Consider the following 26720-nt stretch of genomic DNA (forward strand, 5'->3'; position numbering starts at 1 on the left):
TTCTTGTATTCCGCCAGGTTGCCTGGATGATCCCCATGCATGTGGCAGTGATAATGGATGGCAATGGTCGCTGGGCTCGCAAGCAGTTACAGGAACGGACCTTCGGGCACGAACAGGGCGTATCTGTTTTGGAGAGCATCGTTGATGAATGTATCAACTGCGGAATCCGCTTTCTCACTGTTTATGCGTTCTCTACAGAAAATTGGAGTCGTCCCCCTACAGAGGTTTCATTTCTTTTTGAGCTCCTGAGTGCGGCCATTCAACGCGTACGGACCACCTACAGAGAGAGGAATGTTAAAGTTCAATTCTGTGGAGAGCGAACCACACAGATACCAGAAACTGTCATCGCTGCAATGAACTGTATTGAACAGGACACAGCTGCGTGTACAGGCCTCATCCTTTCCGTTTGCTTTAACTATGGCGGTCACACAGAGATCGCACAAGCCTGTAGAAGCGTCTTAGCTGATTGTCTCGAGGGTGATGCAGTGGAGAACATCAAGACACGGCTTCAAATGCCAATAGAACAGTTCATCCAACAGATTGATACACACCTCTATGCAAATTTGCCCCCTGTCGATCTTCTTATCAGGACGGGTTGCGAGAAGCGACTCTCGAATTTCCTCCCCTGGCACTTAGCCTATGCTGAAATAATATTCAGCGACCTTCTCTGGCCTGAATTCTCTGTTCGGGCCTTCAAAGATTGTCTCGATGAGTTTGCTTCGCGCACAAGACGGTTCGGAGGGGTCCAACTATCCCCAATGACGGGCGTTTACTCAGACACTCATCCTCACTCCTCCACAAATGCCCTATCGAACCATGACTGACTCTCATAGTCGTCAAAAGCAGAAGGACTAACAGCAGACCCCTTCTCTGCTAGGAGTTTCTTTAGGGCCCGCATGACACGGCACTCCATTATCACCCACTCAGTGGGCGCCTGTTTGCCACCATAGAGCTTCATGATCCTAACCATCTTCTGAATGTAATTTTCGACATTGATTGTAAACTGAATGTTGTATTGCTCTTCTGTATAATCTGTGTCGAGCTCAGAGCGGAATAGGCTCTTAAGGTCCTCGTAATAAGGGATCCACCCAATAGGTGTGCACTTGGCTCTGTAGTGTCCACGTGTACGCCCGCATGCCCACGCAACCCACACCTTCTTATCAAGTTTGGAGTTGAGATACTCTCCGGTGGTGGGATCTTTCAGGAAATAGTTGACACCGAAAACCTTTGGCGCACGTGAGCCGAGAAGTCTACCAAAGCGGACGTGGTTCTCAAGATACATCGGTACGGGGACAATCAGAAAGTCGAGGTTCGCCATAGGGTTCGACACAACGACACCCTGGGTGCCCAGAGTCGCAGCGGTTGTCTCTGACTCAATGGAGCTTCCAATATAAACGCCATGAGCCCAGTTATGCGCCTGATAAACAGGGGGGCATGTGTTGGAGTCGCGGCCGCCGTAGAGGATGAGATCTACGTCCACACCATCCGGATTGTCCAGCTCCGGAGAAACGTTGCGGAGTTCCTTAAGGTTGAGTGTGAAGCGGGCATTTCCGTGCATGATAGGAAGCTCAGGCTTCGTCCAGGTCCCCTTATAATTTCGCCCACTGCTCGGAAGAAGACCAGGCTCGTTGACCATGTCGTTCTTGCTCTTGCCATAATACATCCCATCCCAGTAGGGTCTCCCATCCTCCCCAACTAGGACGTTGGAAAAGATACACTCACGCTCGCTAGTCAGGCAATCATAGATGAGGGGATCGTCACTCGGATTGACACCTGATATGATCCCGAACATCCCTGTCTCGATGTTGACAGCCTTGCATCGGCGGATACCCATGTTATCGTCGACAATCTGCATGTAGACCATGTCGTCACCAATGATGGATGAGCCTGGGGCCATGGACGTGGAGGTCTTCCCACACGCAGATGGGAATGCACCACAAACGTTAAGCTTGTCATTGGGGATACACGGATTGGCGAAGGTGGAAAGGAACATGTGCTCCGTAAGGTTGTTCTTCTCTGGGTGATGATTCGAGTCGTAGATTGCCAAGCGAAGAGCAAGCTTCTTGCACGCGAGGGCATTCCCAGCATATGAATTATTTATGGTATATACAAGATGCTCGACAGGATTGATATATATTCGACGCTTGTCAATGTCGACAGGCCTGTTTGCGCTGTCTGTTCTGCCCACAGAGTGGTAGAATGCATAAAACGAGCGGTTGGCAGACGTCTCCTTCATGTGCCTATTCACCATCTGTGCGAAGCCATTGCGGTACAGAACATTCTCAGAGTGAAGAATGTACCACGAGTCAGTGAATTGGACTGCCGTTTTGGAGAACGAACAATTGACAGGCCCAAGGCAGTAAAAGGCGATAAGCATCTGCTTGCCCTCCATACAGCCCTTCATTATCTCACGGACATGTGCAGTGCCTTCCTTGCGGTCGCGGGTCATGACATCTGCGTCCAGTCCAGTCTGATCGTCAAGAAGAATGAGAGTGTTCTTCTTATCACGACCCTGGTCATCCGGACTATCGAAGTGGTAAGTATGGCCAGGCATGGCGAGCTGATGCTCCTCGCCCTGTGCAAGAGCGTTCGAGCGGGCGTAGTCGATTTCCTCCTTGGAACTCGTCTGGATGTAAAGGGAGGATGGCCTCATGAGCTCTATCGCGTCCAGCAACAGCTCATTGAAAGCAGGGCAGTTGAGCTGGTCGATAATCGTCTGAGAACGCTCGTCGACAACGGGGTGGAGGCTCATCTGAATTCTAAAACGAAAATGTAATTTACTAGAAAGAAAACTCTTTGACCAAAAATAGTTTGAACAAAACCACAAACCTAACTATCTGCAAATATGGCGGAATTAAAAGATACATCAGAGAGTTCCGAATCTGGCCTGCTGGCAAGGCGGCTCCGTATGCCTCGCTTTGACCTGCGCTTATCATCTAAGTCAGAGTTGTACGTACTAAAGCTGGATGTTAATTCAGAAATAGTTTGCACGGTGGGAACAGCGATCTTTTGTTGTTCTATAGGCCTTTTAGTTAATCCGAAAAGCAAACACTCCTCATCATTGTCGGAGATGTGCACTGAGAGGGTCTCCTCATTAAGAACACCGCGATTTGCAGTTGAGCCCATATCTGGAATAGCGTCAGACTCTACATACGCAGCCGCTGCGTCTTTAGATGCCTGCGAAGACCCTGGAGGGACTACTGGGGCGTTAGAGATCTGAAGGCATGAGGCATACTCTGCTATCTTACTTGAGGTAGACTGAGCTACTATAGGTACGTCTGCAGGATTGGATAAGTAGCTTCCAAGAGGACAGTGTGCATGTGAGACAGACTGGGGAACCTGCATTGATAGTGCATTGAGGTGTGTAGGATAGCTGGCAGAAGAACTTGTCAGACTATGGACAGGGCACTCTAAGTAATTGCTCATATCTGGTAAGCAGCAGCACTTGACGTTAGTAGGGGAGACTGACGGAAGAGTGGTTGCCTGATTGGAACTGGTTGCTGAAAAGATATTCGTGGGCATAGATGCACTGGTAGACCAAGTGTTAGAGCTAAACGTTGTTAACTGTAGATTTTCATATGGAGAGGGGCCCATGTGGAAATTAGGTGATTGATTGAAGTGTGGATGCATTGAGAGTGGCTGTTGAGACTGTAAATACCGAGGGCTAGTAGACGGGTGGAACATAGACGGCTTGGTGTCTAGGAAGGAGGATATCGGAACTGGGTTCGGCCTTGGTGCCAGTTGATCGATAGATCCCCCCAATGCTCCTGTGGAAGGAGGGAATGTTTGGCTAAGCATGTGGTGAATAGGAAGATTGGGCATGTTTGTGCTCAATTGTGCCCCTCCCATAATGGGGACAGTATTGTCTTTATCCTTCTGGCGTATAAACCGACCACCTGCCCGTGGTCTATCACAGGCAATTTTTCTTCGCAGTTCATAGAGGCAGCGCTTGCCAAGAGATCGCAGGCCTCGGCCTCGCAAATACTTGGTCAGGAGGGACGCCCTTTCTGTCAGAGAAAACTTCCCAATGTGCGAAAGTTGACGAGGGTGCTTAATGTAGTATGTTGTCAATAAGTCTATGGGCTTAATATAGGTAGAAAGTGTATCTACTTCTGTTGCAAGGTGTTTAAACCCAAATGACTCCACAATGGGGGTGGAGCTAAGCTCTGCTATCTTAGCATCGAAGCTAGCCTTAGCATCGATAAGAGTCTGGATCTTGTCTTGCTGCTGAAGCTGTCCGACTTTATTACACAGCACAGACTGAACTTTAACAAGGTGAACTAGTAAATCATCCGGGTTCATTTGATTGAGCGCTGCGATGTCATCAATAATTTCCCCTCCTATCGCGGCGGCGGTTAGAGCCGAGGCAGGTACATCGTCCATAGATTCTTTGGTATGCTTTGATATGGTTTTGTGTAAAAACAACTATGCATGTAAATTTTACATTTTTGTACATCAGCGGCTTTAACTTTGCACACTCTCGATTCCCAGGCTGGAGGGTTCCATGCAGACAGATTCTTCCACTGGGTGTGAGGTGGGGGTCGCCTGCAATGCGTTACCTGATGCAACATATTATCTGATAAATTTGAACCAATTGCCATCTGGTGACGCTGAGCTCACACTTTTTCGTGCCAATAAGCTTTCTGTCCGAAAATCATATGGATTTCTAGACTTTTCATACACACTGATAAATAAGGAGAGTGACTTGCTTATAGCGCGCAAATCGCCTCTTATCTCTAGCTCCCCGTTTTGGGACTATCTATTTGACTCTCAGTTTCGTTTCCAGTCATGCTCGTTGCTATTTTGGCATGCATTTATCTTCTTATTACGTGTCATCAGATGGGCATCTTCCCAGGGCCCAAGGCACAATGTCTGGCTAGACTTTCTGAATTCAGCTCTACACGGTAATGTGTTCGACTACCTTATTGTTCTAGATACCGGTATTCTCGTACTTGACACTCCAAACCTACTTCTAGCATGCCTTAAATCGGGAACTAGCACGATTAAAAGGATATCAGACGAGACCACTCCTATTGTATTGGAGGCAACGCTGGTGTGGGCGCTCGGATCCTACTTTTCCACGACTATCCCAGAGCTTTTTAACAATCTGGATCCGTGCTATTCCTCTCTTTCTGGTTACACAGCATATCAACCAATAGACGTATCCATGCAGAAATTATCTTCTTTAGCTGACAAGATTGCAAACGGAGAAAACTCTTTTCCTGCTGCACAGATACTGAAGGATCCTATTGTAAGGAGGATGGAGATTCTAGTGGATAGGCTATGCCTTATTTGCAGATCAGACCGCGGGTTTACACAATTGATGACGGCGGCAAAAGAGAATAACGAGAACGAATTGAAGAAATTTATATACCAATCCAATCTGACTTCCAGTACTCCCTTGGGGTTAACGGCATTGATGGTAGCAATCCGCAATAGGTCATCTCTGGCCGCAAAGGTTCTAGTCCCGTATGAGGCATGTAGTATAGATTCAGCCGGTTCCACTGCTCTTATGTACTCTGTCCAGAATAAGCTCTATGACGGGGCCGAGGCTCTTGCCTCACTCGAGTGTGGAATACGCAATAAGGAAAACAAGACAGCAATCTACTTAGCTTACGAGCAGCACGACCATAAAATGCTAGAGATTCTTGCACCGTGGGAGAACCATCTAGTATATGATAACGGCAAGACACTACTTATGATAGCCTCCAGCCAGAACAACATCTCAGCTGTTAATATTCTTCTTAAGTACGAAGCTGGCGTTTCTGATCGATCTGGGCACATGGCCTCTCGCTATGCCCTTCTCAATGGGCATAGAGAGGTTTTCAATGCGCTCCTGCCTGCCGAGCAGAGTATCATGAAGCGCTTTAGTTGCACCCCGCTAATGATCGCAGTTGCCCAAAACGATGTCAAGCAGGTCTCCATAGAACTCAACGTATACCCCAGGCGCAAATTCAAGGGAATCACAGCTCTTATGATAGCAGTGCTAATGAATTCTAAGGAAGAGATTCTTGAAATGCTGGAGGCTAAGGAGGCACGCATGGTCAACACCAAAGGCCAGACTGCTCTTATGCTCGCTGTTCAGAGGAATCTAATACCCTACGTTACTAGGCTGGCTCCATTAGAAGCAGGAATATTTGACAAGAGGGGGCATACTGCCTTAATGTACGCTATACAAGCTAAGAATATCGCTGCCGTGAAAATTCTAATTTGCTATGAAACCGGATTGGTTAATCCCTACACAGGGGCCACAGCACATCACATGATTAAGTCCATTTCAGAAACAGAGCAAGATATTGCTTTAGCGCAGGAGCTAACCCAGACTGTGGGAAGGTATGAGACATTCAATCGTGATGCCTATGGGAACACGCCTTTGATTCATGCTGTGATTGCCAATAACAAGGGTTTACTACAAGAATACGCTTGCCAGGCTAAGCTTCGAAACTTCCATGGACGCACTGCCTTGCATTTCGCAGTTGAGCTAGGTAATTTTGAAGTAGCGCAGGAGCTGCTTGAGCTTGGGGCAGGCGGTTTGCAAGATTACTCTGGAGTAACTGCACTTATGATAGCGGCAACGAATGGCCAAACAGACTTGTTGGACCTCCTTCTTAGTCACGAAGCAGGAGAGACCAGGCGTGTGACCACAGCAGGAAAGAGTGCCCTTATTCTTGCTCTAGAGAATGGGCACACCTCTGCAGCATCTACACTTGCCATCTATGAATCAGGTATTGTTGATGAGGCGGGCGCCTTTGCAGCCAAGATCGCGGCCATGAAAGGCTACACTAACGTCTTTACTCAGCTTTATGAGCAGGAGAAGAACCTGCTTTACAACGACGGGTTCACTCACCTCATGCTAGCAGCGATAAGGAATGATATAAAGACACTCCGGCAAAACATGCAAACGGATGCACGTACTGCGCTTCCTGGAAGTGGGATGTCTGCGCTAATGCTAGCAACTATCCACGGAAATCAGGAAGCGTGCCGGTTGCTTCTATCAGTCGAAAGTTGTATGGTTAACTCTGAAGGAAAGACTGCTTTGATGCTTGCTGCTGAGCGTGATCTATGCAGCATAGTGAAGATGCTCTCTAGTATTGAGGCAGGCCTAAGGGACTATAGAGGAACATCAGCGCTGATGATCGCGGCCATGCGGGGTCACCCTGAGAATGTTGCCGAGCTCATGAGGTACGAGGCAGGAATTGCCAATAATGCAAAGCAAACAGCAGCGTCGCTTGCATACTGGTCCAATCATAAACAGATCTTTTGCATGCTAGCCCAGGCAGAACTGAGCATCAGAGACGCTCGTGGAAATACTGAGTTAATGAAAGCAGTTATGAATAAGGATATAAAGCAGGCCACTGCTATGGTGCACCTGGCAGGCTGCAAGAATTTCAACGGAGAAACAGCCCTGATGATCGCTGTCAAAGAGAGGTTCTACGACGGCGTCGTTTTGCTGGCGGATCTAGAATCTAGTATCCAAGATGTCAATGGGACCACGGCGCTAATCATAGCGTGTGAGAACTCCTTTATAGAGGCCGTTACCTTGCTTCTAAAAGAAATCAATATACACAAACTGGATGGATCTAGTCCAAGGTCAGTTGCACTTGCACGTAATCATTTCGAGTTAGGGAGGCTTCTCCCGAAAAAGCCCTTGCTGGACTCTTTTGGATGCACTCAGCTGATGCTTGCAATTGAGGCAGGAGACGAGACACTTGCTTTGACCCCACAGATGCTTTCCTTAGAGGGCTTTCAGGACTACGATGGCAAAACCGCCCTTATGTACGCTGCCGAGAAAAATATGTGCTCGGTAGTTGAAGCTCTTGTGGGCGTGGAGTGCAAAGTTATGGATTACAGCGGAAAGACCGCCGCAGTTCATGCCTATTTGACAGGCTCTTTGGAGTCGCTGGCCATTCTTATCAGGTTTGAGGCTCTTCATTACCTCAATAATTCAACACAAACCATCTTTATGCAGGCAGTTGTGGCCCGGAACATAGAAGTTATACACATTGTTGGGCCATATGAGGCAGGATACCAACTGGAGGATGGAACCACCGCACTGTCACTTGCGAGAACCCTCAGTGAGAAGTCATGCGAACGGCTCCTCGAAGCTGTACTCCAGTATGAAGCTGGTAATACAGCTCCGCGGGCAACTAGTTTATTAGGACAAAGAGCAGATAGAGAAAAGATCATCTCTTTCGGCAGTAGTCATAGAGTAGGAACCCCGGAGATAGAGGAGCCGGGGCGAGATAATGATGGAAATACAGCACTAATTCGGTTAGTTCGCAGCAATTCCAAGGCGGACATCTCTCCCTTGCTGCATCAAGCCGGTCTTGTGAACCGAAAAGGAATGAGCGCTCTAATGTTTGCTGCAGAACTAAACAATGTTTCCGCTGCACGACTTTTAGCTGAAAAAGAAGCAGGCTACACTGTAGTTTCACATATAAGCACGCCGTTCATTTTGTCCAATGCAACGGCACTCCATATTGCTGCTATTCGTGGCAACACAGAAATTGTACAGATTTTGGTGGAGCAGGAAGCAGGGATGGTGGATTATCGGAAAAGATCAGCACTGATGCTAGCCGCGTACTTCGGCCATCTCTCTGTTGTTCAATTGTTGCTTGGTAGAGAGAAGGCACTTCAGGACTCCAGTGGCCGCACTGCCCTGTTTTACGCGATTGAGAGTAACAAGGTGCGCATAGTTCAGGAGCTCTTACCGCATGAGGCGACTTTGGTGACAACCGCGGATTATATGGCTGGCCCCGGTTTCACTGCTCTTATGGATGCAGCTAGGCTGGGTAATATCGCCGCTATCAAGCTGCTTATGGCTAAAGAAGGTGGAATGACACAGCCACAAGAGGCTGGGACACACTCTAATTGGACCGCACTAGTCTGGGCATCTTCTCACGGCCAACGAGAGGCCGTTCTCGAGCTTGCACCCTTAGAGTTAGAGATCTGTAGTCAACTGGCCTTTTACTATGCTCAAGATGCATCGATAACTGACTTACTAACAGAGCTCAGAAGCGCCTTTTCCTCACGTTCTTAAATGAATTACGATGACAAGCTGGTTAATGACATGCCATCCCAGTACTTTCCGACAGATCCGTCGGGGCGGAAGAAGATTCTGAGGAAGCGCATAACTGGAGATGCCGTTAAATTCGATGAGGGTGCCCTCCAATCCTTCGTTACGGGTGGTCACAAGCGCAAAGAAGAAAGGCGAAGAAAAGCACAGCAAGAGATAAGGAGTAAGAAGCTTGAAGAAAAGCGTATGAAACGACGCGAAAAAGAAGCCACTAAGCGAGCAGAAATCCGTAAAACGAAGGCATTGGTGGAAAGTAACATTTACCTAAAGAAGACCGTAGAGGAGCTTAGAACCATTCAAAAAGAGCGGATGGGTGGCGAGAGCCAACAAACTGCTGAGGAGCGCAGCTTTGTGTCACCAGATGGAACGTGCATTAAAGCTGTTATCAAGAGCCTATAGTACTTTTAGTAAAGCCTTGCCAACTCTGACTCTGTTGACGAGCACCGGCCGGCGTCAATCTCATCAGAGATCACAGGTCGTATTTTTTGTGTTGAGTCAAGGGATAAAACGTCTTTACTCAGTAAATCGTCGAGCGCTGAAGCAATCTTATCTGCAGTGTCCTTTGCCTCGGAAGCTGAGGGTTGGTGCTCTGATGGTGTAACTGGTTCAATTGGTAGATCTAGGTACGAAAAGTTGTGTTGAGCCCATGCAGGCCCGTCACTGGGACCCGTGGGAATTGTAGCCAAATCTATCTCGAGCATCCGGTCAGAAGATGTATCTAGCATGTATAGATGCTCAAGTGAGACGGTAGAGCTATCGTTAGGACTTTGAGACAAAGAGGATAACGGGCCAGCAATTTTGCGCATTGGCTCTTGGTGGTTCATTTTTCAGAGGCCTCAGTATTCATAATATCTGGGTCGTCAGCCCCATCGACCGTGATGATGCGATCAATATCTTCGTTTTGATTAGAGCCGCTTTGATCGCACATAGCAGAGAGCTCTTGACTTCGTAACAAATTTGATAGCTCCGCAAGGGTTTCCTGGGGCACACTCTTTCTGGTCCGTATCTCGTTTATGATATGCGCTTTACAGAAGCTGTACTCGTGAGGGAGAAGTAACTTCACGCAGTCAATGTGGCCACTAACAATAGCATAGTAAAGAGCAGGGTACTTCTTGCTCTTGAGCATTCCCTTTTCATACTCAATGAGTTGCCTTACTATGTCACTGTGTCCATTCTTTGCTGCGCACATCAGTGCTGTCCAGCCATCATCAGCTGTAAGACGTACCTCATCAAGAAGATACTCTACGCAATCTCCATATCCATAAGCTGCAGCGTACATCAGCGCCGACCACCCATCGTGTTTTTGAATGTGTGACTCGTGTGCAGATAGTACTCGAACAACATCAACCCTCCCAAGAGCTGCTGCGGCCATGAGCGCTGTGCGCCCTTCTGTCTTTTCACACATTTTCGCCTCTTTGCAGACAAGCTTCTGAACTATTTCATGATGTCCCAGTGCGGCAGCGATCATCATGGCCGTAACTTCCGTCCAGAGAAGATTTGTCACCTTGTATTTCTTTGCAACAATCCCCCCTTCTCTATTCACTAGCAAACTTGCTGCCTCAACATTATTATTTGCCGCTGCAAGCATCAGGGACGTCAATCCAGCGGAGTTTAGTTCCCTGGCAAGATGACAATACCGCTGAAGATCAGTGCTATTATTTTCCAGAACAGCACGATGAAGCTGTGTGTTTCCGCGGTTATCTCTGACAGTGATCGGAGGAAGATCATCGTAGCAGTCCACCAGATGGTGCTCCTCTGCAAGGGCCCGAGGAGTTAAACCGTCGGATTTTCTATATATGTGTGCCTCGTCCTTCAGAAGGTGAACACAGTACCTGCAGCCAAACTCACACGCGTAGAGCAAAGCAGTCATTCCACGTGCATCCACCATCTTAATATATTGGTTTCTAAAGTTAAAGACAGAGGAAATGTCTCCCGTCTTTGCGGCGAGCATCAGAGGGGTCGTACGCAAGGAGTCTGAGGCGCTCCGCAACTGCTCTGCTGCTCGTACGTAATTATCATTTGCGTCCTTTTCACTGGCAAGCAAGATATTAGCTATTTTGTAATGTCCATTCATAATCGCATAACTTGTTGCGTTAAAGCGTCCCGCATGCATTCCAGACTCTCGTTGAAGTAACTCCATTACCACCTCTTCATACCCATTCGATGCTGCATACATAAGCGCAGTCTTATCTTCTGAATCAGTGAGGCACGCTTCATATGGAGCCAGAATCCGCACACACTCAATATGGCCTGCCTCTGCTGCAACCATCAGTGCCGTTTTGTTACACGAATAGAAGTTGTTCGGATTCGTGTGCACGTAGGCTTGTAGCTTTGCTTCCTCAATAGCAAGAAGGCGGCAGAGCATGGGACGATTATTATAAGCTGCATACATAAGTGCAGAAAACCCGCTAGAGTCGAACCGCTTTGACTGAGTTTGCATGAAGCAGAATGCTCGATATACGTCATTCTCCAGGACAGCATCCATCAGATCTGTGAACCCACTAGGGTACTTATCAGGAGAACAGAGATGGAAGGTGCTCGTATCAGTACTAACAGTCCCGTCTTGGCTATGTCCTAACTGTAAATCTTTAGACGAGGACTCTCTGACGTACACTGGCTCTGGACCCTCATAAGGGACAAGCGCCAGGGCAGTTTCCATGTTGTTGACCGCGATGGCCAAGTATAGTGCGTTCCTTCCATTTTTGTCTGTCATGTTACCTTCGAGAGAGCACAGGAGTTGAAGTAACTCAGAGTTGACGGAAACTTCTTGATGGAAACGACTTCTTTTGAGCCTGCGCAGATCGGTAGACGTACTTAGTGCCGATGTTGATAAAGCAGTAGTTGAGCGAAGAGTATTATCTGCAGGCGGAGGGAAAGATCGCGTGCTAGATTGGCTGCACATGATAGACATATCCGATGGAATGTCTATTGTGCTAGGATATGCTAAATGATAAGCCTCGTACTCGTCCAATGAGACACTCCCCCCAGTAATAGCATAATGCATAAGCGCTGTTCGACCATTGATGTCACGCATTCCTGCTTCCGACTGCATAAGAAGCTTGCACAACTTAAGGTTGCCAATTGCCGCCGCACGCATAAAGGCGGTCTGCCCTTGATTGTCTGCATACTTACACTGCCGTGGAAGCCATGACCAGACCCCTACAAGGTCATTGTTCTCTGCTGCTCTCATTAAATTTGTAACCCCGTTGCCATCTATGTTAGGAGCGCGATTATCTATTCCTTCATACTTCAGGAGAATAGCAGCACATTCAAGATGCTCCAGCTCGAGTGCAAGACTTAAAGCTGTTGTCCCATCTAGCAAGAAGCAATTACTTTCAAGAGGCGCCAATTCCCTCACAGCATCAATGGCATCCATCTCTACGGCAATCATTAGAGCGGTCTTGCCTTTCTTGTTTCGTCGTCCTGCATAGCCCTTTAACTTACTTAAGTCGTTGAGACTAGCCTCCTGCACCGCCAGGTGTAGCGGCGTATTTCCATCCTCGTCAGGACTAACTGGTGCATCCAAAAGAGTAGCCTGTTCAACATCCGGCTCCGTATGCGTATCGACCTTCAGCGATGTCTTGGAAAGCAGCTCGTGAAGCTTTTGCTCAGACGGAGCTGTGCGTCGGTATATAATTCCCTGGACTTCACGCAGCAGCAATATTTCGGAAGCACTTGGAAGAGGTTTTGCAGGGTCTTTTGATGTTAGTGAACGCAGAAATGACTGAAAGTTAGAAGAATATGTAACTGGGATATTTCCTGCTTCAGAAAAGGTCGCCAACTCATGCAGTATAATTCCTGCGTCCCGGATATCATCCTCTGGAGTTATCAAAATAAGCGATTCCGGCTCACCATCTGATACCCCTACCTCTAAATTGCGATACCCACTGAGTAAGGGCAGACCCACGGTGAGCTCATAGTCTGAACGAGATGAATAGTCGCACACAATAGTTGATGTAGAAAGGTTTCCATGGGGAAGTGGCAACGACTGATGGTTTTCCCCGGCACCGAATGAATGTCTAGCTCCACTTTTAATCTCCAGGTCCAACGGGCTGTGCATGACGGCAAGAAGGTTGAACAGCTGAGCGGCAATGTCCCATAACGTCGACTCACAGATGAGCTGCCCCTTATTCTGGTACATGCTGCATATCTCTTTGAGCGTATGGCCCTTTGGTTCACAGGGTTCATAGCTAGCGGCAAGATAGTCAGACACAGCCCCAGTAGATGTCAAGAAACCGTCATAGAAGTGATCATATGTTCTAAGGTTCTCGTGTCGAAATAGCTTAAGGTTGTTGTAGCGCTGTTTTAGGTCGCGCTTGGGGCCCTCTTCCAAACCTTCTATGCAGAATGACACGAAGACGTGTGGTGTACTACTGCTTGGATGTGTACATAAATGTTTTCCCTGAAGCCCGCGGGTTTCGGTACTGTCAGGAATCAGCTTGTATGGATGCGGGGGCTCGAAGGGTGCAAATACCTTAGGGACATGTGCTTCTGAAGGAGGCAACTGGTCCTTATCAGAAATATTCTTAACAGATCCCGATTTCTTGGTCTTCTGTAATTTAGAGGGCGCCCTTGCCCCTCCCTTCCCTTTTGAAGCACCTTTAGCATTCGATTGTCCGCTAGAAGCTTGCTTGGACCCAGCTCTTGAAGAATCCTTGGTTGAGGTAGTCTTCTTTGGCGGCATTGTTCAAAGTTTATTTTAAAGAATAGAGGATTGCAAAAGAGAAATGGTACTCTGCAGGTTGACGATTGCAACTTCTGGACATCGCTTAGAGAGAGCTTCTAAGATGAAGCGGGCATACTTCTTCTCTCTCTCCTCAGAAAGTAATAGGGTTACCATCTCGGTATGCCCATGAGTAGATGCATAATAAAGAGCAGAATACTTGCTCTTTTTGAGTAGGCCAGCTTCATAGGGTAACAGGAGAGACGCCGCTTGGAGGTGTCCGTTCCTGGCTGCGGTCATCAGAGCCGTCCACCCATCCTTCATCTGCACTTGTGCTTCTGCAGGTATGAGGACACTAACTACCTCATCCATGTTATAGGCCGCTGCGTACATAAGTGCTGTCCAACCCTCTGCATTCTGCATCCGTGCCTCCTTATCGATCAAAAGACTTACGGTACTGGCATGCCCGTTGATGGCTGCAGCCATCAATGCTGTTCTTCCCTTTCCGCTATCCTTCATTCGTGCTTCTGGCGTTTCTGCCAGCGCAACCACAGCACCATCGTATCCGTGAGATGCTGCAATCATCAATGCCGTGACATCTTCCCACAGGACTTTTGTGGCTGGATAAGAGCGCACTGTTCTCCCTAGTTGAGTAGGGTATTCCCTAATAATGACGTCTACCAAATCTGTAAGGCCAAGCTCAATAACCTGCATCAACACCGTCAATCCATCAAGTTCCTTAGTTCTGTCTTGCAGGTGAAGAAACCGGAGGATCAGCTCTGGATCTTGTTTCCGAATAGCACGCTGTAGCTGATTCATTCCCTTGTCGTCGAAGACCTCCACGATATCAAGCATGTCCACAATTTGGGGGTTTTCCTCACGCCAGTGTTGCTCTAAGAGGGCGCGCGCTGTAGTGCCATCCTTTGCTACTAGATGTTCTTCGTGCCGTAATTGCAGGATGCAATTTATGTCCCCAAAGATGCATGCATACATTAGCGCAGTATAACCACGTTTGTCTTGCAGACCCAGCTGGAAGCGATAGGACCATACACCAGGAAGGTCTCCGTTTTCAGCCGCTTGCATAAGCTCCGTGTGTCTACCCTGGATTCGTGAAGCCAAATCAGCATCTGGGTACCCCTCGTACGGGGTCAGTATTTTAGCGATATTCTCATTCCCGTGCTCTATAGCAACATACAGCGCTGTATAGTATGGTCTGCCATTTGTCAGGGTCTTCTCGTGTGGTGCCAGAAGCTTGACGGCGGCGCTGTTATTGTATCTAGCCGCCCACATCAGAGCAGTCCTCTGGGTGTCATCATGAAGCCCCTTTTCATGCTCCAATAGAAGCGGAATAATAGCAACATCGTCACAGATTGCGGCGATGATTAGAGCCGTTGCACCTGGAACAAAGGGATTTATACTAGAGGTATCTGCTCTACTAAGAAGGACAGTGTCTGGCAAGGCTTCACTGGTTGCAATAAGGTGCTGCCCAGCCTCCTTTAGGAGTAACTTTACTATATTGTACAATGCATACTCCTGATAGGTATCACGCTTTACCCCATTCTGAGCTGCGAAGTACTTAGATGCTGAGGCGTGCATGAGTGCAGTATAACCATCTCCTCCTGTATTTCCCAGTTCAGAGACCCATAAGAATACTTCGAACTCAAGATAGTTCTCCACAGCATTGAGCAGCCGCTGATAATCATTAGCCACAGCCCTATCTATGCTATCGTCATCACTATCTATCTGATATTCTTGTAAAATCAGTGATCGTTCGGCAGCAAATACGACCTCAAAGATGTCTATATTTCTATATAAATAAGCAAGCTCTGATGCGAACACTTTTGCTGATACCACATAATTCCCCTCCAACCCTTTGCTAAAGTATGATTTCCCTTTTTCAAGATCCAAAAGAAGCTGCACAATATCAACAGATCCCATCTTCACGGCACGGTGGAGGGCAGTCCTACCAGAGAAGTCCACAACTCCTGCTTCCAGCGGTACCAAAAGCTTAATGATTGCCAGAGACGCCTTACTTTCCACGGCACACATAAGAGCAGTTCGTCCATTTATGTCCTGCCACTTGTGCTGTCTAGGAAGCCAGGACCACACTGCAACGATGTCTCCTGCTATGGTAGCGCGCATTAGATCTGTCTGGTTCAAGGCATCGATATGTGGGTCTTTAGTTGAGACACCCTCCACATCCGTAAGTATTCTGGCAACGTCATAATGCTCTGAGTACAACGCGTAATATAGAGCAGTATGGCCCTGTTTTGTAAACAATCCACCCTCATGGAAGACAAGAATATTGGCACCATCGCTCCAGCCCTCGATGGCACAAAGCATGAGGGCCGTGTGTCCATCTTGATTGAACCGTTTGGCATATTCCAAATTACGGCCGACTGCCTCTAAGTCTCTATCCAATACTGCCCGGTGGAGCATAGTGTTCCCAACGCTGGCCGACGACAAGTATAATACAGATATGCCTAGGTCAACACTACTATCCATACGGCTTGTCTCGCGCGCAGATGGGTCACGAAAGACACTTGCTACTCTAGGGTAGCCGGCGCTATTACCTGCTGACATTACAGAGGTATGCTCTGCGAAAATAGAGCTCTCGTTGACGACCAGTAGCTCGCTAAGGTTCTCTGCATGCTCTTGAACTACGGACCTCGCACTCTGAGAGGTTGCTGCACGTTCTGCAGCTATGGGGTCTGTAACGTGCTTAATGTTCGGCAGCGAGGCTGCCTCTTTAAGATGACGATAAATCTCTAGAGGTGTGCGCGTCTGTACACTTGCAGATGACTGGCTCCTCTCTCTGAACTCAAGGTGTGTGAATGGAAGTAGCGCCTCGGTGACTCGTTGGGAAAGTAGCAAATTTGATACAACAGGTTTATCGTGTAGGCAGAGAGAACGAAGGGCCAGAATAAACTGCTTCAGATCAGGAGAAAACCGCCGATGATCTAGAGAGGATAACTCAGCCTGGTAATCCTTTGATTCAAAAGGCTGTACGCCGGATGTACAAAGGTCGCAAAGGAGAAGTGCAATGATATATATTGAATAGATGTCCTTAGCAAAGGAACTGCTTGATGGATTCATGGATGGAAGGTGGGGTGGAACTAGCTTTATAGTATGAGTGACAGGATCATAGAAGATGGTATCCGGCCGTATCCTTCCATGGTTGATTGAAATGGACTGCTCAGATGGGATTCCTGTCTTAATACTACTGTGGAGATAAGATAGAACGGATACCAATTGTGCTAAAATGGCCCAAACTTCTTCTTCAGCAAAACTGTATATTGAGGTCTTAGTGATCACAGAATGAACAAGAGCAGAGTGGTTCGATGACGACAATCCTCCATTCTCTTCGCTAAGATCCTCAATAGTCGTGTCGTTGATGAGGGCCAGAAGCTCGCGCTCTACTTTACTCGCTTCCTCAGTATGGCTAAGACCATCCATTTCGTCCGCAAACGAGTTCATATCTGCACAGTTCTTACCAAACACATCTTCATTGCTCAGCTCTTTTTGGCCACCAAGGAGCTTAGCCAAAGACGGAAAGCTGGCCTTCTCCATCCATACCATGAGATTAGATTGACCTGAGCACTGAATGCTAAGGCATCTGAGAAGGTTTCTGTGAGAAAGGTGCTTTACAAGGGAGAGAAGATCACGGTTTCCCGCAATAGCCACAGCCAGGTCTTCGTCCAGAGCATCTCTACGCAAAATGGCAGAACAAGGCGGATCGGCCCACTCGACGATCTGTGTATGGTTCCCAATAACAGTGGCGGGGGTTGTAGCCATACAAAAAGACTAGTGCCCGATTTCTAAATCTTTGCGGCGCCAGCCGAGTCCATAAATTAAAAAATACGCTTTCACCATGACAACAAGCTCCCACTACCCCCCTCAATCGGACACGTTTACAACAATAATACACACACATGAGCCAGAAAACGAATCCTGGACACATCTTGCATCTGCAGCTGCCTCAGGTCATGTCGAATTAGTCAGAAAGTACATGAGAGATAGCCCTCAAATACCAATAGAGGGACAGATCCACTTCGGCTGGCATGCATTTCCAAAGCCGACGCCTCTTATTTTGGCGGCTGGCCACGGCCACCTTGACTGTGTTCGCTTGCTGATGAAAGATGGAGCCGGTTCCACCACATCGATGGACCAGACGGCCCTTATGGCAGCATCTGCAGGCTGCTACCCAGATATAGTATCAGAGCTTATGGATAAGGAGGCAGGCCGGGCTGACAAGAATGGATGGACAGCTCTAATGTACGCCGCTGATAGGGGCTGTGTGCCCGTTTGCCAAATGCTTGTTAAACTAGAAGCAAACCGAACAAGTTTGCGCTCTGAGACCGCCTTAATTCTTGCCGCGACTACTAACAAGAAGCAGGTAGTGGAGATTCTGGCGCCGTATGAAGCATCAGAAAGCGGCCTCCTCGCCATGGAGCTTACCTCAGACGAGGAGATCCGCAGAATAATTCACAAATACCTTTCGGATGATGCTATTCAAACTCTTATGGACAATGGGGATCAGTACGTCTTTGAATGATTTCTTCGTGCTTCGACGGTAGGTAATGAGCAGTAAACCTCTCTAAAGTTTGAAGAGCTGGCTTACTTTAAAATCTCCTGTTTCAGCTTCTCGACCATATCTTTGTTGGCTAGGAGCTCTTTCTCTAGGGTTGTCAGGCGAGCAAGAATGGTGGGCAAGTCTGCAACCAGTTCTCTGAGATCATGCAATCTCCGCGGATTGTCCTCAGCCAGGATCTCTTGCTTCTTGGTAATGACCTTGAGCGTGCCGTCTAGCTCCTTTTGATACTTGATTACACGCAGCACTAGTTCCGGGTTAAATACGTTAACCGTTTTGTTCATCTTTGCAATCTTTTCTGCACTGACATTTTGTTTTGCTTCGAGAGCCTTAATGCGGGCCATAAGCTCAGTGATTAACTTGGCCTGTGCATCTACAGTGTTCTGTAAAGCCACAAGCTCCTGGCGGTTCTCTACTCCCATTGCATGCATGCTTGTTGTTATGGCATTGTGCAAAAACCCTGAGCTGATATCTGCGAGCTCTGCTGTTATGGCGGCAGTATCCCACTTAATACCTTGGCCAGGCGCAAGTGCAGGAATAGACTTTTTTCTGGACAGTGTCGCCTTCCTAGGGTAAGTGGGCTGCTGAACATTTTCCTGGACACTTTCACTGGTAGTGAACTGAATTGCAGATTTCGAACGCGGGAGAAACTGATGGGTTGCTGATCCTATTGGTATTGCAACAGTGGTGTTGTTAAGGGAGGCCGGAGGCGCTGGTCTCGTATCGGCCTTGGATTTATCGCCAAACATGGCCATAAATGAGCCTGCGAAGCTGATTTTCTGGCCTGACTTAGCTGATAGTGGTGGCTGATAGGTCCTCGATGACTTATTGGGGGGAGATGGTGCTACTGAATCAGTAAGGGGGGTGTCTTGAAGTAAAAGAGGCACAGTGTCGAAGAGTTCGCTTTGGAGGGCAGTAATACTGTCGTCGTCTTTGTAACATCTGACGCTACTGGCGACACTGTTGGTCTCGCTAACTGAATCGTTGGGGCTGGTGAGGAGTACATGCTTACTGGGTCTACTTTCAATGGCAGTCACACCATCTGCTGCTAGCACAACTGAGCCAGGCGGTGAAGCAACAGGGGGCCCCTCCCTTGCCGTGCTAACCGGACCGATGGCGTTCAATCTGGTATCCAGTGACGTTGGTGGTTTTCTTCGCCTGAATGGCTTCTGCTGCATGTCAACACCTAGGGAATTGTTGCAATGAGAGTAGTGACTCTGACTTTGCGTCAAGTTAGAGAGATAGATACTGTCAGATGAACTCAAATCATTGAACATGCCTATGCCTGCGGAAGCTGTGTTACTTAATTGAGCAGCCGACTCATCAATTTTGATGGTAGGGCCCTCATAATTTGCATAGGATGAAGATAGGGTAGGGTTAGGTGGGGCAAATTTAAGCATTAAATTTTAGCACACGGTGTTCAGAACTTCTACAAAGCCCTTACTGCCCGGACCTAAAATTAGGTTTAAGAAGTCAGCCTGGCGCTCGCTTCAAAAAATAACTTAAGACATACTTTTGGGTTCTAAGGGCGAAATCTTTGGCTTTTTCACCGTCGATTCTCCATGTCGCGTAGAGCAGCGATCAGTTACCTCCAGCCTGCAAAGCGCATACGTCCGTCTGCATTTAACATTAATTATTTGGAGCAAAACAAGAGCTATGGAGTGAGTACAGCCCCGCCTCTATTATCTCACCGAAGGCTATCACTGCGTCTGGAGTCCGATGAGGAGAGTAGCTCTGCACACAGTCAGTTCTCTTTGCCAAATAGTCCTACAAATTTTGCTCTGCTAGGATCAGAGGATAGTCAAGCTGCAAGCGAATACGATAGCAGACATCCGAAGCATACATGTTCCTTTCAAAAGCATAAGCAATCAAACACTTCGAAAAAGCCTGCACATACGTCTCCGCTGGCTTTACGCCACCCCCCTCACATACTTAAAACTCAATGGATCAGCCGTTCAGCTCCCGTTTTGCCCAAGCTCCATCCGCCGACCGCCGTATCTTCTCATTCCAAGCCAGACCCAGCAACTACCTTTGCATCCAAATACAACAAGGGAATGATCTTAGACTTCGGTGCATATGCAAAGGTGTATCGTTGCACACGAAAGTCTGACGGTGCAGCCCTCGCTGTGAAGGAGGCGCACGTGTTCGGCCCCTACAAGGAACAGCTCCTCCATTCTTGCAATATATTGCTCAATATTGACCATCCCCTCTTGACAAGAGTTGTGGACTATATCTATGACAGCACCGAGGAGAGGGTCTACGTCATCTCTGACCTGTATGAATATGGCTCGGTTTACTCCAAGCTTAAGGCCGAGAGGAGGAACTACAGCACAAGCTATCCTGATGAAAGAGTAGTCTGGGATATATCTTCGCAGCTGATCGACGCCCTTGAGTTTCTTCACAACCCTGAGAAAAATGGGTTTGGTGTAATCGTACATAGAGACATTTCCCTGAAGAATATATTGGTTAGTGATATCGTTACAAAAAAGATAATAGTCATTCTATCTATCCTGGCTGTCGAGCTTGTCGGTAACTCGAAGACAGTACAGCTGGTTGGCTGTCCCACATACGCAGCCCCAGAAGTGCTCTGCGGGTCGGAGTATGACGAAAAGGCTGACATTTGGTCTCTAGGGTGTGCTATCTATGAGGTGTGCAAAGGATATCAGCTGTTTTATAACGAGGCAATATCAGATATTATCAGAGCGCAGTACAGTAAGCCTGCAATCAACCTTGGGGTATATAGTGAGGATCTTCAGGAGTTCATCAAATCTCTGCTTGTGCTGGATCCGAATAAGCGTATTACCGCCAGTGAGGCTGCTAAGCACCCTAAGGTTATGGAAGCCAGACAGCGCCTGGATTCTGGAGCTTCTGCAGGGTATGGGTGGTTCACCGGATGATGTGTCTAGACTATCGCCTTGGCCACGATTGGCAGCAGCATGGAATATGGGAGGCGTCTCTGCATGGCTGAAAAGCCGGACTCATATGCTGTCAAGAGCGTCTTGTCCAGGATGCGCTCTGGGTCATGCCAGTACGTCTTAGCGAAGGATCGTACCCCTGCCTCGAGGAAGTTAATAGCGCTCGTCACGGTAATGTAAGGAGGAAGGGGAGATGAGAATACCCGTGAGCGCTGAGTGCCTGGAACGGGGTGTAGCCCCTGGGACCTTCTCAAATTATTCTCTGTTTCAAGGAGATCACGGACATGTAAATCTTCAAAGAGAGCGTAGTTGGCATTTCCGCAGCCAGGATGTTTGGCCATGCGAGGATCATGGCAGATCTTGGGGGTCTCAAGAAAGTCAATCATGAGGCTAGATTTAAATAATTCTTCATGCCCCCGAAAGATATCACAGGATACAGTAGTAATCAGAAGGCAAAAGAGGACGCAAATCCTCTCCCACATCTGAGTCAATTGGCTTGTTCGCCAACTTCCATAATTAATCAGTCCCAGAACCAGAGCCAAACCAGGCCACCGAGCTATTCTGATGCAGGACGTCAACACTTTAACGACTACCCGTCGCTCAACAACATGATAACCCCCAGTTCTGGCTCTTCTCACTCAGGTAACTATCACCAGCAGAGCACCGTGGGAAGCCTACCGGCCTCTAACCTTGCCAGTAACATGGGTTCAGGCATGCCTCACTCTTCTTATTTTACACACCCTTCAATGTCAGCAAGCCAGGTCAGTGGGCAGCAGCGTATACCCGTGGGATCATCATACCACCAGCAGGCACCAGTGCCCTCGCGCGATGATCAGCGGCACACCGTATCAGTCAAGCATACTCCCGTTTTATCTACACCAAGTTTTGCCCATACTCAGCAGCCTGGAAGACCCGCCCATATGCAATCCGCACCAACTGGCACAGTACCTGTTCAGCAGCACTCTCAGCACGATAGCTATCAGGACCCGAGAACACTACCTCAACGGCAGCAGAGTCAGATTCCATATTCTGCGTATCAACATCACTCTTCCTCGCCATATTCTCAGGTGCCAGGGTCTCTACCGTTCGTCCAGAGCAAATCGGAGTCGCAGCCGATGGGCTCGCGCTCCTCCAGCACACCACTGGTTACTGGCATGCCAGTTATGCATTCCTCCTCGGCACCAAACGTGCAGCCCGCAGTAGTGCCACGCTCGCCGCGAACTCAAGATACCAGTTTGCCGCCTCCGCGGTTTGTGCCGACCTACGACAGTGAAACAATAGCACAAAGGGTAACCGGATATTATTCAAAGCAATCGTCTGATTTCGCTAGCCTCATCAAACTAATTCAGGATTCCTCAGCAGAGTACTCATGCATATTCAGTGACTCATTAGTGGCAGACCTTATTGGCGCATCCTCCTTAAGCTCTCCCTCGCAAGGACACTTACGGGCTATTGGTCTTACACTTCAGCACATGCTCACTTGCGTTCTCGAAAAGGCCCATGAGCTCTCGGTTACAACAAATCCCGAAGGCTCTTCCATCTTGACAGATGCTGATGTGAAAAACGCACTTACTATCCTCGGATTTACTTCGCTTGTAAATTAACTGGGTTTCGCCTAAATGGTCATGCATTGAATGGAAAGCCAAATGGGGGCGATACCTTAAAGGGATGTGGGCACTGAAAGCCAGGTAGTGAGGTGGGATGGTATATGGGCGAAAGAACGGGAAACGTATGTGTAATTAGAGGGTAATGGCTCCCGTACGGAACAGTTTGAAAAGGAAGTGCAAACATAAGGTTTAGAGGGCCCTGGTGACCCGCCTGGAGCAGCCCGGGAGGAGGGTAGTCGGGCAGCATCAGTTTGTCAGACCGGACGGCGGAGCGCGTATGCCGTGCCGGAGGATTTGTACCGTTATATGACTGAACATTGCCATCATTAGAGTAATTGTCTGCCAAGAAGTCAGGCTCGGTGAGCAGAGACGGAGTTGTAACGCCATCGTCAGAGGAAGAGGAAAATCGCTCCAAAGACAGGGCATCGTGGCAATCCGTCCCGGGCAAAGTCCCAGGTGTACCACCGTTAGTATTGTAGTCGCTTCCTAAGAACGCATCAGTTGCGTCTGGGGTGAGACAGTGGGGTGTGTTGTTGAGCATATCTTCACGGGGTGAGACGTTCTTATAGCTAATAATAGATAAGTCTAAGATGTTAGAACTAGGTACACGCTGGTGTGGTGCAGAGCGAGCAGAGGATTTGCCGCTCCGCGGCCCCGGGGGAAAATCAATAATCTCACTGTCCAAAGCCACATTTCCATATATAGCACGATTATAGGCATCCCCACGGCGCGTAAGCGTGTAGTATTTGTTCCTGATTGATGTGGCATTCCTCCCAGGGTAGTAGGCCACGTATTGGCTCCACGAGCGATTATAGACCTTGAACAAACGCAGGAGAAGAAGCTCCTCATCTAGACCCCATTTCTTGCGAGTGACCCCTACGCGCTTCGGGTGAGCCCCCTGCGCTTTCATTGAAGCAGTGCTGACCTTCACTGTTGTCGTCATAAAAGCAGTTGTAAAAGTAAAGAGTTAAGGCTTAAAAAATAAGTACGTTTGGCGTTTCTTTATTACCTGTGGAAGCAGATGCAATCTGTCTCCTATGCTGCCCCCAAGTTTGCAAAAGAGAGAGGGTGCCGTACAATTGTTTTGGTGCCAGATGAGTACGAAACCCGCATCGGCCTTGCACACGGCACTGAGCCTATCTTGGTCCCTGCCCTGGTTGCTGTGCGGACACGAGAATCTCCTACGCGGGGTAGTGGTGTTCATCGGTATCACTTTCCTTTATTCTATGAACGGCTTATGCTTAATTCTTTAATAAATGGGTATCCACAGGCACCCTTGTCTAAATTCCAAGAGTTTAAGAAGGATTACCCCCAGATGGTGCCTTCAGCAGATACTATCGACGAAACAGACAACGATGAGCAGGTCAGGGAGCTGTCTGACCCTTTTTTATTCGGAAAGGACGTTCTATCGGCATCGTTAGCCGAGAATTATGACATTTATAATGTGTTTACCGGCGGCGGGCATTTAAACGTTCAGGGGTGTAGTTCACAGCTCCAATATTTAAAGCTTTTAGAGCGTTTTATCCGCTACTTATTCACCCAGGTTGTCTCACGCTTTGAAAGTAACCTTATAGAGCTTCAGGAGCTCACTGGGGCCTTTAAAGTCAACCAGGAGCCAAAGCGTGCCGAGGACAGTCTTGGGGCTTTGGGTTCCTCCGCAGGACCAATCGCTGTCCCTGTGGCACCCCCTCACAACCTGGATGTAGCAGATGGTGGCGGTGAAGGCGAAGTGCAAGAACTGAAGCAGGAGAAGCAAGAAAAGAAGGCTAGGCCAAAGGCTAAGCGACCCTGCGTTCAGATAACAAAGGACGATACTATTGTAGCAGACACAGACATACCCATATACCAATCAGAAAGCGAGCTGCGGCAGGTGACGGCTGCCACAAGCAACCTGTTTGGCACCAATGCCAGATCATTGCTCCCCACAAGGGAGAGGTTGCAGCTCTTCCACAAGCGCAGGCGACTCAACTACCTTGCAGCCCCATATGCACCCGAGCAATATACCATCGCCGTTGTGCTCCCAGACACAATCACTCGTGCAGAATTGAGCATTTGGACCGAAATTATATATGGCAGGCTGGGATTTTCGGGGGCATTCATCTCAACTGCGACCCCCATGGCATCTTCCTTCTCCAGTGCCTCATGCATGACGCTTTCAGCCACGGCATCCTGTTCTAGAGCCTGCATCGCAGACCCAAGCAACTTCTCATTAAATAATGCATATGCCCCTCTGACTATATGCGGAGACGTTATTCTAGGAACCGTTGCTGGCGTGTTGCACTCTCTCGTCGAGGTCGGCAGAAGGAAGACACCGTCGATAGACACTGCTGAATCAATGAGCAACTTGGTCGCTCTCCATGACTTTCTACATCTGTATCTGCTTAAGAAAGAGAACGCTCTTCTGTATTTTCAGGAGGCTTATGCTCAGCTTCTCGAGCAGCTGGTTCTCCCGGACAAGTCCCTGTTGAATCAGTATTTTGAGTGCAAGTCGAACTGTTCCCCGGAGGAATTTAATTGCCTTGCAAAAAATATAATAAAGCACATCTTATTCAGTTCTGAACATGTGCTCTTTAGTTTGCTGCGGAATAATGGTTTGTCATACGAGGCATTGACTGCACAACCTGACGATGATGTCCAGGCCCCAGTCATCAGTCTTGTCCAAAGCTATCCACAGAGATTTCTTTCTGTGCTACTCAAAAGGCAATCTGACCAGCAACAACAAGAGCAATGCGGTGAAGGCAGTGAAACCTTTAGGAATGGTAAGGATGATAGCGGCGTAAGCAGAGATAGGTATGCATCTATGGGACAGTCTATGGAGCAATCTAGGCCAATTTCTACGTGTCTTACAGTGAGTTTAGGATATGTGGGCTTGGTTGCTGCAGTTTGTCTATTGAATAATTGGCTGTTTGAGACGCCCAAGCCTCACTTCCCTGTACTCTATGCTAGCCAGCATGCGGGTACAGGACTCGAAAAGTTCTTGGTTGATGATACTAATTTCTCTCTTCGCACACTATCACCGAATGAGCACTTGCAAAATTTAAATGCAAGCCGCTTGCTGGATATAGATTCAAGTGCATGCATTGGCCAGTTTTCGTTTCCATTTGACACCGTAAAGAAGGAGGTGATTGACATGTACCAGAAAATCCCCACTACGGATTCCTCAGCAGGAGTCTCTGTGAACGCTGTTCTGGCGACAAAGTATGGAGCCCCAGAGACACTTTCTAGAGTACACTCTGTCTTGTTTGCAATCTTCATGCACTTACTTAGGCTTTCTTACCTTGTTGACAGCATGCTCAATAAGGAAGAAGCCAAGGGGAAAGGTGGGCAATCAGTTACTTCTGCCTCTACCAAAGACGCGCCTCCAGATGAGCTAGAGGCGTCGGACACAATAAAGGAGCCCGCAATAAAGAACACCGTGCCTGCATCTGGTCCAGCCAAAGGGAAATCGCAGGGGTATGCTACCGGTATCAGCCTCAATTCAAAGGTTGCCTCTGTTTTGCAGATCTTCAAGAGCATCGTAACAACTGGAATGCTTGTCTATCTCCCTGGATTAGTAGAATACCTTGGACAAAGCTTTTTAAAGGAGGAGAGCTATCCTGAGCTTCTAGAATTAGGTGTCAAAAAGGATGACGTTACGATAAGGTCTGCCAGCCTAGAGTGGCTAGATCAAAACTTCCGCATAGGGCCCGACCGAACAGCCTCTTTGGAGTGGCTAGGGGGCGCCTGGAGCGCACTCTGCGATGCGGGCATAGAATGCTATGTTACCTCAGAGGAGTTCCGTGCTTATGGCGTTCGTGTATTCATGGAGCGTGCGCTCTTCTTTTATCCGTAAGCCAGTAAATAGCCTGGGCCGTGGAAATTAAAACTC

General features: G+C 48.2%; 14 protein-coding genes across 14 annotated transcripts; 7 read left to right on the top strand and 7 right to left on the bottom strand.

The window, feature by feature from the left end:
- Window positions 1-35: 35 nt before the first annotated feature.
- On the top strand, window positions 36-824 carry GL50803_0015256 (Undecaprenyl pyrophosphate synthase; the record flags this gene model as incomplete). Its single annotated transcript, XM_001709816.2, has 1 exon — window positions 36-824. The coding sequence occupies one exon, from the start codon at window positions 36-38 to the stop codon at window positions 822-824; it is 789 nt and encodes a 262-aa protein (XP_001709868.2).
- GL50803_0010623 (Phosphoenolpyruvate carboxykinase) lies at window positions 788-2752 on the bottom strand (the record flags this gene model as incomplete). Its single annotated transcript, XM_001709817.1, has 1 exon — window positions 788-2752. The coding sequence occupies one exon, from the start codon at window positions 2750-2752 to the stop codon at window positions 788-790; it is 1965 nt and encodes a 654-aa protein (XP_001709869.1).
- A 77-nt stretch (window positions 2753-2829) lies between these two features.
- GL50803_0015255 (uncharacterized protein) lies at window positions 2830-4302 on the bottom strand (the record flags this gene model as incomplete). The annotated part of the gene is made up of 1 exon (XM_038045818.1): window positions 2830-4302. The coding sequence occupies one exon, from the start codon at window positions 4300-4302 to the stop codon at window positions 2830-2832; it is 1473 nt and encodes a 490-aa protein (XP_037901821.1).
- Window positions 4303-4504: 202 nt separating this feature from the next.
- Window positions 4505-9040, top strand: GL50803_0017613 (Ankyrin repeat protein 1; the record flags this gene model as incomplete). Its single annotated transcript, XM_001709819.1, has 1 exon — window positions 4505-9040. One exon carries the CDS (start codon window positions 4505-4507, stop codon window positions 9038-9040), a length of 4536 nt encoding a protein of 1511 aa, XP_001709871.1.
- Window positions 9041-9070: 30 nt separating this feature from the next.
- Window positions 9071-9475, top strand: GL50803_006340 (Nucleolar protein 12; the record flags this gene model as incomplete). Its single annotated transcript, XM_038046302.1, has 1 exon — window positions 9071-9475. The coding sequence occupies one exon, from the start codon at window positions 9071-9073 to the stop codon at window positions 9473-9475; it is 405 nt and encodes a 134-aa protein (XP_037901822.1).
- Window positions 9476-9480: 5 nt separating this feature from the next.
- Window positions 9481-9900, bottom strand: GL50803_006341 (uncharacterized protein; the record flags this gene model as incomplete). The annotated part of the gene is made up of 1 exon (XM_038046303.1): window positions 9481-9900. The coding sequence occupies one exon, from the start codon at window positions 9898-9900 to the stop codon at window positions 9481-9483; it is 420 nt and encodes a 139-aa protein (XP_037901823.1).
- Window positions 9897-13760, bottom strand: GL50803_006342 (Ankyrin repeat protein 1; the record flags this gene model as incomplete). The annotated part of the gene is made up of 1 exon (XM_001709820.1): window positions 9897-13760. The coding sequence occupies one exon, from the start codon at window positions 13758-13760 to the stop codon at window positions 9897-9899; it is 3864 nt and encodes a 1287-aa protein (XP_001709872.1).
- Window positions 13761-13775: 15 nt separating this feature from the next.
- Window positions 13776-17534, bottom strand: GL50803_00102893 (Ankyrin repeat protein 1; the record flags this gene model as incomplete). Its single annotated transcript, XM_001709822.1, has 1 exon — window positions 13776-17534. The coding sequence occupies one exon, from the start codon at window positions 17532-17534 to the stop codon at window positions 13776-13778; it is 3759 nt and encodes a 1252-aa protein (XP_001709874.1).
- A 76-nt stretch (window positions 17535-17610) lies between these two features.
- GL50803_006344 (Ankyrin repeat protein 1) lies at window positions 17611-18294 on the top strand (the record flags this gene model as incomplete). Its single annotated transcript, XM_001709823.1, has 1 exon — window positions 17611-18294. The coding sequence occupies one exon, from the start codon at window positions 17611-17613 to the stop codon at window positions 18292-18294; it is 684 nt and encodes a 227-aa protein (XP_001709875.1).
- Window positions 18295-18356: 62 nt separating this feature from the next.
- Window positions 18357-19730, bottom strand: GL50803_006345 (uncharacterized protein; the record flags this gene model as incomplete). Its single annotated transcript, XM_001709824.1, has 1 exon — window positions 18357-19730. The coding sequence occupies one exon, from the start codon at window positions 19728-19730 to the stop codon at window positions 18357-18359; it is 1374 nt and encodes a 457-aa protein (XP_001709876.1).
- A 162-nt stretch (window positions 19731-19892) lies between these two features.
- GL50803_006346 (Kinase, NEK) lies at window positions 19893-21227 on the top strand (the record flags this gene model as incomplete). Its single annotated transcript, XM_001709825.1, has 1 exon — window positions 19893-21227. One exon carries the CDS (start codon window positions 19893-19895, stop codon window positions 21225-21227), a length of 1335 nt encoding a protein of 444 aa, XP_001709877.1.
- Window positions 21228-21655: 428 nt separating this feature from the next.
- Window positions 21656-22849, top strand: GL50803_0017612 (uncharacterized protein; the record flags this gene model as incomplete). Its single annotated transcript, XM_038045941.1, has 1 exon — window positions 21656-22849. One exon carries the CDS (start codon window positions 21656-21658, stop codon window positions 22847-22849), a length of 1194 nt encoding a protein of 397 aa, XP_037901824.1.
- A 19-nt stretch (window positions 22850-22868) lies between these two features.
- Window positions 22869-23795, bottom strand: GL50803_0088059 (Myb-like DNA-binding domain-containing protein; the record flags this gene model as incomplete). The annotated part of the gene is made up of 1 exon (XM_001709826.1): window positions 22869-23795. The coding sequence occupies one exon, from the start codon at window positions 23793-23795 to the stop codon at window positions 22869-22871; it is 927 nt and encodes a 308-aa protein (XP_001709878.1).
- Window positions 23796-23873: 78 nt separating this feature from the next.
- Window positions 23874-26684, top strand: GL50803_0034906 (uncharacterized protein; the record flags this gene model as incomplete). The annotated part of the gene is made up of 1 exon (XM_001709827.1): window positions 23874-26684. The coding sequence occupies one exon, from the start codon at window positions 23874-23876 to the stop codon at window positions 26682-26684; it is 2811 nt and encodes a 936-aa protein (XP_001709879.1).
- Window positions 26685-26720: the final 36 nt, after the last annotated feature.

The sequence above is a fragment of the Giardia intestinalis genome, chromosome 3 (assembly GCF_000002435.2).
Source record: "Giardia intestinalis strain WB C6 chromosome 3, whole genome shotgun sequence".
Taxonomy (NCBI): domain Eukaryota; phylum Fornicata; order Diplomonadida; family Hexamitidae; genus Giardia; species Giardia duodenalis.